This window comes from Littorina saxatilis, linkage group LG14 (genome assembly GCF_037325665.1).
Source record: "Littorina saxatilis isolate snail1 linkage group LG14, US_GU_Lsax_2.0, whole genome shotgun sequence".
In the NCBI taxonomy this organism is placed as follows: Eukaryota; Metazoa; Mollusca; class Gastropoda; order Littorinimorpha; family Littorinidae; genus Littorina; species Littorina saxatilis.
The window spans coordinates 36379169-36392828 of NC_090258.1; the positions used below are offsets into that span (position 1 = coordinate 36379169).

Genomic DNA, 13660 nt, shown 5'->3' on the forward strand with positions numbered 1-13660 from the left:
TGGTCATTAAAAATCTGAAAATTATAAAAGAAATATTTCTTTTATAAAACGATCCAAATTTACGTTCATCTTATTCTCCATCATTTGCTGATTCCAAAAACATATAAATATGTTATATTTGGATTAAAAACAAGCTCTGAAAATTAAATATATAAAAATTATTATCAAAATTAAATTGTCGAAATCAATTTAAAAACACTTTCATCTTATTCCTTGTCGGTTCCTGATTCCAAAAACATATAGATATGATATGTTTGGATTAAAAACACGCTCAGAAAGTTAAAACGAAGAGAGGTACAGAAAAGCGTGCTATCGTTCTCAGCGCAACTACTACCCCGCTCTTCTTGTCAATTTCACTGCCTTTGCCGTGAGCGGTGGACTGACGATGTTACGAGTATACGGTCTTGCTGCGTTGCATTGCGTTTAGTTTCAATTCTGTGAGTTCGGCAGCTACTTGACTAAATGTTGTATTTTCGCCTTACGCGACTTGTTTTATGTTTATGGACGGGTATGCATATCGTGAGGAAACATTTATTTCCACAAGAAATAAACCGGCACGGTTGGCCTAGTGGTAAGGCGTCCGCCCCGTGATCGGGAGGTCGTGGGTTCGAACCCCGGCCGGGTCATACCTAAGACTTTAAAATTGGCAATCTAGTGGCTGCTCCGCCTGGCGTCTGGCATTATGGGGTTAGTGCTAGGACTGGTTGGTCCGGTGTCAGAATAATGTGACTGGGTAAGACATGAAGCCTGTGCTGCGACTTCTGTCTTGTGTGTGGCGCACGTTATATGTCAAAGCAGCACCGCCCTGATATGGCCCTTCGTGGTCGGCTGGGCGTTAAGCAAACAAACAAACAAACAAACAAGAAATAAGACAGTGTATATGCTGTCATCTGTATGTCTGTCTGTCTGTCTGTCTGTCTGTCTGTCTGTCTGTCTGTCGTTCTTTTGGTCTGCATGTGACTGTCTGCGTGCGTGCATCCGTGGCTGTGTTTGATTCTCTGCGTTTTTGACCGAGTGTCTGTGTGTGTTTCAGCCGTTTAACCTGACGCAGTCGGACCGCCTGTCGTGGATGGAGTCACGTGACTACTGCCGCACTCTGGGGGGCGACCTGCTGTCGGTGTGGAACAAAAACATGGCCAACTACGTCGCCAACAGAGTCCTCAACAAGCAAGTATTTCTTTTCGAGGGCAGACTATTTTCAGCCTAAATAAGAAATACGAGTAAGAATGGGTGTTTGTTTTTTAGGGTTGATTTTCGTATAAATTACACCCGTGTCAATTTGAGGAATTAATTCAGCAAAGATATGTATCGCACAACTCCGGAGTTTGATATTTAGTTTGTGTCTGTTTGAAACGATGCGTTTTGACGTGTCAAAGCCTGGGCAGATTTTAGACGAAGTACATGATTAGCCTTTGTGACATGGTGACGCAGTAATTTCCCTTTCCCAGAGTTGTCTGCCGGCCTCGAGCACTTTGCTATCATATAGCTCAAACGTTCACTTGCTGCCGGTCAGACACCTGTGAGTTGAAGAGAGCTGTTTGTGACCGGGTCTGACTGTTGTGCTCTCAAGACGCGTTGTGTTCACATGGCACGTTGTTTTGTTCATCGGGCTATTGACTTCGCACACAATCGCTCCTGTTTCGACAGACTTTGCCTCTAAAGTATTGTTCGAGTTGTTGGCACACTTCAGTGGTCATACTCAATTGTTTTTGAAGCTCTATAGGTCGAAGGGCTTGTGAATGTTTGAAACTGTATTGTATTGGATGTTCCGTTCATTGCGCTGTCCTGTTTCTTTGTTGTTGCTGGTGGTGATGGTGGTGATGGTCTAGTTGTTATTGCTGTTTTTAAGTGAATGTAAAGAAAACTTATTTCAACGTTAATAATGAGACTATATTAATTTGAGACTTTTGAGACATCAGATGTATTGCATTTTATTGTGTCGATATATTTACTGTGGTTTTGATTCCAGTTCGTCGCAAGAAACATATTGGATAGGATTAAACGACAGAGACTCTGAACAAGGTGCGTATTATACTATAGGTCCATACTATACTATAGGTCCATGCTTTAACACTTCTTTGTTCTTGCTTTTTCTTTTTTGACAAGGTATGAGGTCACTAGAGATGCGGTATCCTTAGTTTCACTAACAAAAAAATCACTTAGTTATTTTCTTGGTTATTAATTAACATACATACATTCATTTCATTTTCTCTTTCATTTCATTTTCATTACTTTATTGTCCCATCGCTGGGAAATTCGGGTCGCTTCCTCCCAGTGGAAAGCTAGCAGCAACGGAGTCGCGCTACCCAGGTGTCTGCGTGTTTAAGTGTATTCAGCCACCTGCACTTATGGCAGAATGACCAAGGTCATTTACGTGCCATTGTGATGACACGGGGGTGGGACATGGCTTCCGTCTCTGGGTCTGCACATAAAGTTGACCCGTGTCCGTCCCGGCCCGAATTCGAACCTGCGACCTTCCGATCACAAGTCCAGTGCTCTACCAACTGAGCTACCGGGCCCCCACAAAATAAATGTTCTTCTGTTGTTTTTGGCGGATACGATTTAAAGATAAAATGATCTGATTGACATGCACACTCCTTCCCGTGTAAACAGTTCGATCCAACTGTCACATCTGGCCAGACTTGTACAAGGGTCAAGACCACTTGGACACACACAAACACTCAACACCCTAGCTGCTAGATGTGGTGGGCTTGACTACAGGGGAAGGAGTGTTCATCAATTCACGGTTTCTAATTCTAGTGCAACTTTGAGATTGATTGAGAGCATACTGACTTTTAACATTGTGACATTGTATGGTACCACAAATGTTAAAAACAAAGCTAAACTCCACCGCATTGTTGCGACGGCTAGCAAGCTTGTTGGGCAAACCCAACGACAGCTGAGCAGTCTCTACGAAGCTGCCATTAAGCGGAAAGCTCTCAAAATTGTCCGTGATCCGATCCATCCTCTCAACCCCTGTTTCGAAATTCTCCCTTCAGGTAAACGTTATAAGGTCCCTTTGGCACGCAAAAACCAGTTTAAAAAGTCATTCCTGCCTTCTGCAGTCACCATTTTAAATTCTTCTCGCATCACGTAGAGGCTGGTCGGCTGGGAAAAAACAAACAATGTGTACATGTGAAGGTGTGTGTGAAATATTTGTAATGTGATTACTCTGCTGTGAAACCCAACTCCTGTGATATGAGAGGGTAAATTTACATAGTGCAATATCATATTTGATTGTATCCCTTTTATGTTTTATGTTTTATGTTTTATGTGTGTCGTCCTATACAATTGTTGTTATAATCGTTTACATGCAGACAGGGTGTGCCGAAGAAAAATTTCCATTTTTATGTAATATTTTAATGGACAATAAAGTGCTGTTATTGTTATTGTTATTGTTATTGTACCAATTAGTATGGGTTGCGGAGTCCATGTATTACAGTTATTGTAGGGTTAGAGTATTGTAGATGAGCGCATTGCATTGTGGGCAGGTCACGTGTGGAGCGACGACCACGGCGTGGATTACACCAACTGGTTGCCAGGGGAACCTAACGACTACGACAACCGCGAAGACTGCGTGAATTGGGCCTTCCCCGCCAACGGATGGAACGACGACAACTGCTACATCGCCAGAAACTTCATTTGTTCTGTGCCGAGAGGTGAGTGTCTTGTGTCGACTGCTGAGTTTGGTTGCTGTTTTTCCCTTCGATTCACCTTTTGTTAGAGCCAAACAATTGATGAACTGAAAGAAAATTGGACTAACTGTTAATAAGAAGGTTAGAGGAGGGGGTGGTTTATAGATTTTAGTCTGTCTCTTTGTTAGTTTGTGTGTCTCAGATCTCTGGTGTTTATGGGCTGATCGAGCTGAGATGTTGTGTGTAGCTTGGTAGTTTGTGACTCACGGTATTAACAAAGAAATAGGTTCCTAGCTTAAACGAAATAGAGAATACATAGCACAGTGGCCTAGTTGAGAAGACGCCGGCCTCCCATGCGGAAGGTCGCGGGTTCGAATCCCGGCCGCGCCTGGTTGGTAAAGGGTGGAGAATTTTCTCAGGTCAACATATTTGCAAACCTGCTAGTGCATTATCCTCCTTCGTGTGTACACGCAAGCACAAGACCGCGTGCGCACGGAAAAGATTATGTCATCCATGTCAGAGTTCAGTGGGTTATAGAAATACGAAAATACCCAGCATGCTTCCCCTGAAAGCGGCTTATGGCTGCTTGAATGGCGGGGTAAAAACGATCATACACGGAAAAGATCGTGGAAGTTTCAACCCATGAACAAAGAAGGAGTATTGCACGAGATTATCTATCTGTCTGCCTGGACGTTTGTATGTCTCCTGTCTGCATCTGTTTGTCTGCCTGGATGTCTGTCTGTCTGTATGTCTGTCTCCTGTCTGTCTCCTGTCTGTCTGCTTTTTAATAAATGTTTCATTGTAAAATACCTTTCTAGTTAAATCTTGTGCTGCTTTGAATTAAACTCTTGACGTTGCATGCTGACTGCTAGGCGCGTGCACTGAGGTGTGACACTGCAGTGTTTCTGTTGCACGTGCTGCACGTTTCGTGTCTGTCTGTTTGTTCCAGGAACCGTACTGTCCACCACAGCGCCTCCTCCCACCGGACAAATAAGTAAGTGGTCAATATGTCTGAGATATTCACCTGGAATTCAGTATAGCCTATCTTAGTCAATATGTCTAATATATTCACCTGGAATTCGGTATAGCCTATCTTAGTCAATATGTCTAATATATTCACCTGGAATTCGGTATAGCCTATCTTAGTCAATATGTCTAATATATTCACCTGGAATTCAGTATAGCCTATCTTAGTCAATATGTCGAATATATTCACCTGGAATTCGGTATAGCCTATCTTAGTCGATATGTCTAATATATTCACCTGGAATTCGGTATAGCCTATCTTAGTCAATATGTCTAATATATTCACCTGGAATTCGGTATAGCCTGCCTATCTTAGTCGATATGTCTAATATATTCACCTGGAATTCGGTATAGCCTATCTTAGTCGATATGTCTAATATATTCACCTGGAATTCGGTATAGCCTATCTTAGTCAATATGTCTAATATATTCACCTGGAATTCGGTATAGCCTATCTTAGTCAATATGTCTAATATATTCACCTGGAATTCGGTATAGCCTATCTTAGTCAATATGTCTAATATATTCACCTGGAATTCGGTATAGCCTATCTTAGTCAATATGTCTAATATATTCACCTGGAATTCGGTATAGCCTATCTTAGTCAATATGTCTAATATATTCACCTGGAATTCGGTATAGCCTATCTTAGTCAATATGTCTAATATATTCACCTGGAATTCGGTATAGCCTATCTTAGTCAATATGTCTAATATATTCACCTGGAATTCGGTATAGCCTATCTTAGTCAATATGTCTAATATATTCACCTGGAATTCGGTATAGCCTATCTTAGTCAATATGTCTAATATATTCACCTGGAATTCGGTATAGCCTATCTTAGTCAATATGTCTAATATATTTACCTGGAATTTGATAGGGACCAGTGGGTAAAACAATTATTTTCAAAAAAAGATCCAAGCAACTTTCAAGGCGGTCTTTAATATACCAAAGTTGACTTCTCAAAGTCTTTTTACCGTGCGGTCAGCTTCGCGAAGTATACTTCGCGAGGCAAACTTCACCCAATTAATTGCAGCTTAATACAGTGCCGAAGAAGAAAAGCTGTTAAGGACTTTTTGTTCTATCTTCTGTGGCAACGATTCCTGAATATTCCTCGGCGGCCACTGTTACTTCTTTTGCTATGTCTGTATCTTACAGCTGTTTTATCAAAGTTGTGTGCAATCGGCTGTCATAACCTTCTCTGTTATATGCTGGTATGGAGGTCTGAATGTGCAAAGTAAGAATGTGCTGACTAAAGCTGTGAATATATGTAGTAAGGTTGTGTGACAGAATCGGGAGAGTCTGAGTGAGTTCACGGACTTACATTACCTGGACAGCTGTCTTCGCGCCAGCTGCTCTTTGTCTCTGTTAATAACTGGCTTGAGCGGTCAAGGTCACCAAATGACTGAGTCGCTTACTTCCGGCGAATGCTCGAAATGGCGTTCAGAGAGAATCCTGATGCAGCGATGGATCCTTTTATTGAGCAGATAATCAATGTAAGTTTGCTTGTTTTTATTACAAAAGTGAGTTTCAGAATGAGTGGTTTGTAGGAGTATTGTGAATCACTGATTCAATTACCAAACTGAAGTTGACAAGTGCATGTGTCACGGAACGCGAGTGACTGACTGACTCGAGAAGTACGAGTTGCCACGTTTTTGTTGTTGTTTATTTTTTTTTAAAGATTATGAGAAGTTAAAATGTTTTGATGTGGCATTTCGTACGTCAGTTCACAAGAAACTTGTTTTGGTTGTAGTTAACGATTCCAATCCATTTCCTAAACAGAACTAGAGCGAGAGAGAGGGATTGTAACTGTGTAACAACTCTACGACAAGCGCTTAGAACTGTACCCACGGAATACGCGCTATATAAGCTTCATATTGATTGATTGATAACTGTAAGAAAAGAAAAAGAAAAAGGGGGAGTTCTGATCACAGATGTTTGTGTTCTGACAACAATATGCAGTCTAAGAATTTTCATTTGTTTCTGAGAAGAGGGCAGTGCAAAAGGACAGCTTACGGCCTTTGGTGAAATTGAATTGCTTTCAGATTCAGTATCTTATATGAATATGAGGAGCCACAAGCACTTTGATAAAAAAAAAGAGAAGTCAAGGAATGAGACTTTGTACTACCACAGACTGATGTCCCATTAAATTGAATAATTACCATTTTTCAGTTATCTCAAACTTAACTATGTTTTTGTTATTTACTGATTTTTGAATTATTGAGCACCATAATCAGGGGCGAATCAGTGAGGATGAGGATATGGGTTTGAATAGTTGTCCCCTGACGAGGCTACCTTTCAGTTTCCCCAGAACACCTCTCTAAAACCACAAAGAAGCTATCCTAGCAATTTGAAACTGTAAATATTGCCGAAAAGTACTACAATTGGGAGAGGTACTTAGGGATCTCTGGGCTGCCTAACTGCATTTGCCGGGTTTGGCAGACCCTTGATTTTTTACCCCCTATTCAGGATACCATAAGAGAAAACAAAATATCCCTCCAACACCAGTAAGCCTCAGTCACTGAGGACATATGGGTAATAAACCACCAGTACATGCAAGTACACCCTAACAAGGGAAATGAATAATAGTCATCCATAAATGATTATTCTCAATGGAGAAACAAAATGATGAGGATATGGGTTTGAATAGTTGTCCCCTGACGAGGCTACCTTTCAGTTTCCCCAGAACACCTCTATAAAATCACAAAGAAGTTATCCCAACAATTTGAAACTGTAAATATTGCCGAAAAGTACCATCTTTGGGAGAGGTACTTAGGGTTCTCTGGGCTGCCTACTGCATTTGCCGGGTTTGGCAGACCCTTGATTTTTTACCCCCTAGGAACCAAATGCAGTGATTTTTCATAACTACAGCAAAGTTGGTTTGTCGTGGAATATCATGGGTAAAAGAAGAAAGTACCTACCGACAGTTTTTGTTGACTATGAGGCTATGTTACCTTAACCAGACATTTTGTTGTTGTTGGCCTGAACATCCTGTCATTATTGAGGCATAAATTTCACACAATTCAACAATGAAAGAGGTGTGACATTGAATTCATCATTCGAAACCAAGAAACTTGAGAATATTCCTGCAATTATAAATAAATGAGGTTTGTATGTCAGATGGATACCACCACCACCCCCCCCCCCTTCCTACACAAACACGGCAAATAGTTATGCACATGTATATTTAGGATATTTCTAAGTTTACAGGAGAATGATTTCATGCCAATGAAATTTCCATTGTCATAAGCATTGCTGAGAAATGTTGGCGTGTCAAAGTGTTGCGACAACTCTAGTTAATTTTGTTAACTTTGTGCGAAAAAAGCATTTATAACCAATTGTGAATGCATCAGTGTTCCCCCTGGATCCTTGGTTTTGGGAGTTTTTGGTATTCCCGTTTGGTGTTTTTGGGGAGTACTACCCACATTCGGGGGGGGGGGTGTACCACTTTCTCCCATAAAATTATTAAAAAAAAAGTTAAATACAAAGTATTACAAAAATAATAGTTTTAAAAAATCCACAGAAACACAAACAACTATTTTAGGTTTTGTTTCCGTTTGGTTAAATAGTATTGGTCTGTACTGAAATCATGTACAGTGTACTTATCTAATATCAGGAAAACTGGACCAAGTTCACAGTCATTACCATTTTGCTTTTTCTTAAAATATGGGACTCGCAAGGGAGTAGCTGGTAACCCCCAGCCTTGAAAATGGGAGAAAGCCTTGCATGTTTCAAGTAAACCCCTTAAGCTGGTAATGGGGGAACACTAGTGCTTATGTGAATGCGTTGTAAAACAGTACCTTGAATAACCCACAATAACCGGGCCGTAATAACCGATGCTATCACGATCAACATGCTACTGTACTTCAGTACTTGCTAGTAATCGTGCTTCAAAATCTTCAGTCGATCCTCGCAGGGCTCTCCACTGCAAGTACTGCAGGGTCAAAGCCCGGTAAAACCAAACTAAATACTGCATCCAAAAATACAGCAGTTTGAACCGCTTCCCTTGCACATATATGCCATTTTTCGCGAAGTAGCATCAGGACCGAAACACGCCAAAGCCGATGTCGGCCATTAACCGGAAGAAGCGGGCACCGCTCGTCAGTGGGTGTGTCAAACAGTCCACTTATTCGACCTTGACCCTAAGACAGCCGTCCATCTCATGTACGTCCGTGTTGAGTTGTATGAAAGACGTATTGTAAAAAAGGCGAGAATGAATCCTGCGGATGAAAGTCATGTTTTAGCTTGTCAGTTTGAACTTCTTCCTTCTGCAAAAACGATTTAGAATGTTCGTGCGAGCTCAAGTTTTATCGCAAACTCTGTACAACTTTTAAACAAATAATCTTGTTGTATAGCACTGTTATTTACTGCAATAATTAACATGTCACAAATTTAGATATTCCAATTTAAATGGCATTTTTAAAGGTACTGAACTTGTCAAATCCAGGTGCACGGAGCCCCTAGGGCTTTTAGTCATACCTCAGGCAGCTATCCGTTAGAAGAACTACCAAGTTTCATTGACTTGCACCCAAAGAGTCAAGAACTGCGATTTTTTTACGAGTTAATTTCGTACTCGGACCCGGCTGGTCTTGACCTATTTTTGGATCTAAATTTAGATCAGGTAGATCACCACATCATGCACAAAAAGACACGTCACTAAGCAAACTATGTCACACGTCATCATGAGTTTGTGTAAAACAAAATGGAGGCCGAAATCACTCAGTTGAATCGAACTCCTACCAAACACCACGTAATAACTAGGTTAATTTATGCACTCGCGTGAACACGAAACTGTCGAGCTTCACAGATGTCGTCGTTGGCTAGTTTTGGGTTTGTTTTACTACCATAGGAGGATTTTTGAACTGTAAATGCACTCAGCTGCAACAAAAACGCAAAATGAAGGCTGTGAGCTGCACTGTGCCTTTAATGTTTTAACTTCAAATGGCCCTTTATATATATATATATATGTGTGTGTGTGTGTGTGTGTGTGTGTGTGTGTGTGTGTGTGTGTGTGTGTGTGTGTGTGTGTGTGTGTGTGTGTGTGTGTGTAATTGTAGTTTATATTGATGTGTTTTAATGTTATTATGTTATTATGTTCAGACACAATGCAATTTCTCTTTTGAGTTAATAAAGTATTATTGTATTGTATTGTACCTGTACAGGCCAAGCGTGCGGCAACGATTCCTGGATATTCCTGGACGGCTACTGTTACTTCCTGAGCCCGGAGGACGGCCCCACAGCGCGACAGAACTGGTACCAGGCGCGCCGCACGTGCCAATCTTTGGGCGCTGACCTCGCGTCTGTGCACAGCGTGGATGAGAACGGCTTCCTTACCGGGGCTGTGAGTACTCTGTTAAAACAAATGAAAGGCCAAGATCGGATAAGAACGGGTTCCTTACCGGGGCTATGAGTACTCAGTTAAAACAATTTAAAAAATGAAAGGCCAACATCGGATTAGAACGGGTGCCTTATTCTGTTAATTCTCTCTAAATAAAACCTTAAAAGGCCAACAGTTGCGAGAGGCAAATGTAGCTCTACTTTCTCGTGCTTGCAACGCTAAATTTAGATCTGTGGCCTTCTCCTGTAGCACGGTTTGGTCTCGTGGAGTATGAAGAAGCGACTTGCAGCCTTGTTGTCTGTCTATGTGCAGATGTCAAAACACTCTCGCTGGACGTTCTGGGTTGGACTCAACGATCTGGATGACAACGACTACAGGTGAGGAATGTCAAGTGACAGTATATACAGTGACAACTTGACATTCAGTGAAACCAGTTCGGTTTGTAATATTAGGATGAAGACCAAGAAATGCTTGCAACAGAGGACCACAGTGAGTGAGAGACCCCTTGCACCTACAATGCAATGCGATACAATACAAAACAGCACAATGTAATACAGTACAATACGAAACTTTACAGTTATTATAATACAATACAGTATAGTGCAATTACATACAATACAATTATATCAATATAATACAGTACCGTGCAATACGATACAATACAATTATATTAACACAATACAGAACAGTGCAATACGATATACTACGATACAAATAATACTGTATTGTCATCATTTTCACGAGTTTTCATTCACAAGCACCTGGGAAATAAATCTCATGTTCCCCAGGCAATAAATCCCCGGTCACCATTGTAATATCTTTCATTCGTCCGCTATCAGTGATAACAGGGAATCAACACAGCTCGTGTGTTTTGTTTGATATTTATTCAGGTTTGGCACATGGTTGTGAATGGTGGTTGAGTGCTGGGCGGAAGTGCCAAGACTCCCAGGGTGCAATATACTAAATAGTATGTATAAAACATGGATCGGAATACGATCGGAATAATAGGGTCATGGACACAACATTCCTCCTCAACTTAGGATTACAAAGTTAATTGGGATTTTACAAAAATGGTGCATTCCGGTCATAAGCAGATTTGGGTATACTCAGACAAATTTTCTAACTCTGTTTTTGTTTGAGCAAACACTTGATTTGATAGAAGTCTTCGGAAATTTAGGTAACACTAACAGTTTTCAAAAAAAATAACATTGTTCTTATAAAGCACTTTGTTTCAAAAATATTGTTCTTGTGAAACTACAGTTCTTTCTTTTCCTCTACGGTAGAAATTGTCCACAGGCTAAACACGTGTTTGTCTTGAAAACTTTAGTTTAACGCAAATGTCCAGAGAATAAAACTTCAGGAACTTCTACAGTGTGTTTGCATGTGCTTGTGTGCATGAATATCTGATAGAATTAAATCACACATATACTGTTCACTGTCCACTTGTGTCGTCATATGTATGTCAATACTCAGACTGTAGTGAGAATGAATGAAAATAAGAATGAAAATAATGATTGTCAGCACATGAAAATGATCGTCAGCAAATTATGTCTAGGTCAAGTCGTAGTCTTTTAAGTGTGTAGGTGCTTGACGTTGTCGGGCAGGCCTTGATGCAATGCCGGACATCTCGGCTGTCGATGGTGTAGCTCGGACAGGCGAGGGCGTTGCTGCAGCGGGCTGCGTTGTTGACAGGCGTCTTCCTGGAGATGGCAGATACTGTGGTGGTCCACTGGAGGGTGTGTAGGGTGGAGCAACGGACGGCGGGGCGTCTTCTTCCTCCTCTTCTTCATCCTCGTCTTCAGGAAGGGGACCAGGCTGAACCTGCTTGAAGTGTGACGAGTTGCGGGTGATGAGATGTTGGTCACCACGCTGTGCAGTGATCATGCTGCCCTTTTTCTGGATTATGGTGTAGGGACGGGGATGGAAGGGGGTTGTGAGAGTGTTCTTCTTTCTCTGCTTCACCAGCACCCGATCACCAGGTTGGAGTTGTGACGGACTTGTGTGACGGTGGATATTGGCATATGAAGCCATCTTCTGCTTGCTGACGTTGTCGTTGTGGGCAAGTCGGGCATGTAGAGGGGTGGGGTTGACAGGTGCAATGTTGGGAAGGCCAATATTCATTTTGCGGCCATGTAGCGCCTCAAAGGGAGAGACCTGTGTTGCACTGTGTGGTGTCCCTCGGTACAGACGGAGGAAGATTTGGAGTTGCTTTTTCCAGTTCAGATTTTCTGCTTCTGAAGCTCGAATGTTGGCTTTTAATGTTTCTATGAAGCGTTCAGCTTGGCCGTTCGCCTCTGGCCACAGGGGAGTCACCTTCCGGTGCTTAAAACCACACATGGACGCGTAGTTGGAGAACACTTGTCCCTGGAACGGAGCACCGTTGTCTGATTTTACGGTTTGGGGAAAACCTTGCCTCGCAAAGATCTCGTCCAGCTTCGCGATGACAACTTCAGCAGATGTGGACGTGATGATTTCTGCTTCAGGGTATCTGCTGTACTCGTCGGTGACAACCATCACGTAATCACCTGTGGGGAACGGACCAGCAAAATCAATTGCTATGGAAACCCATGGTTCTGAGGGAAGAGGGGTAGGAATGACGGGCTCTCGGACAGATGGGCCAGGGTAGGATGCTTGACACGGGATGCATGTCTTCACGATTTCTTCTACCATCTTGTCGATTCCTGGAAACCAGACCTTTTCTCTGATCAGTTTCTTGGTTTTGACTATCCCTTGATGAGACTGATGCGCAATCTCAACGACTTTTCGTTGGAGACTTGCGGGAATGATCAGTCGGTGTCCTCGTAGTATCACGCCATCATGTACAGAGAGTTCATCTTTGAATCGGGCGTATTCTGTCAAGTTGCAGTCCCATCGTCCTGACTGAACTGCACACATCAGGTTTTCTAGCGTGTCATCCTGTTGAGTGGCATCTCTCACTTCCTGTACTGTCATTGCTTTGGGGATTGCGTTTCTGGTGACGTACCTTATGTACTCTTCTCCAGCGTTTTCCCGTTTTGGTGGCGTTTGAGGGTGGCGGCTGATGTAGTCTGCTGGATTTAGATCATCTCGTCCTGGACGATATATCAGGGTCATGTTGTATGGCATCAGTCGCAACCTCCACCGTTCAATTCTGGCTGTTGTCGGCTTCCGGCTTTGCATGATTCCAAGGAGCGGCTTGTGATCGGTGACTACAGTGAATGAAGATCCATGAAGATACAGGTGAAAATGTTCTACTCCGTAGACAACCGCCAACATCTCTCGGTCTGTCTGTGAGTAGCGTTGTTCTGTGTCTGTCAGTGCTCGACTGGCATAACAGATGACCTTGTTCTTCTGCATCAGAATAGCTCCAAGTCCAATGGGGCTAGCATCAACCAAGACTGTTGTGTCTTCCGTTTGGCTGAAGTACGACATGACAGGAGTGTTTGTCAACGAGTGTTTGAGCTTGTCGAACGCTTGTTGTTCTTCTTTTGTCCATTTCCACACAGTCTCTTTTCTTGTCAGCTTCCTGAGGGGTTCTGTGATTGAAGCATAGCCGGGGATGAATCTTGACATGTACTGTGTCATCCCGAGGAATGATCTCACCTCACTGACATTTTCTGGTGCGGACGTGTTTGTGATGGTCTTCACCTTCTCAGGATCTGCAGACACTCCTTTGTCGCCA

General features: G+C 42.3%; 1 protein-coding gene across 1 annotated transcript in view; it reads left to right on the forward strand.

The window, feature by feature from the left end:
- The window catches only part of LOC138946594 (macrophage mannose receptor 1-like), a 56778-nt gene extending 46398 nt beyond the window's left edge, over positions 1-10380 (forward strand). The window contains exons 26-31 of the mRNA XM_070318039.1: positions 1034-1167; positions 1970-2022; positions 3492-3659; positions 4585-4629; positions 9824-10002; positions 10312-10380. Coding sequence (XP_070174140.1) covers positions 1034-1167; positions 1970-2022; positions 3492-3659; positions 4585-4629; positions 9824-10002; positions 10312-10380 — 648 coding nt within the window. The remainder of the gene's footprint in view (positions 1-1033; positions 1168-1969; positions 2023-3491; positions 3660-4584; positions 4630-9823; positions 10003-10311) is intronic.
- Positions 10381-13660: the final 3280 nt, after the last annotated feature.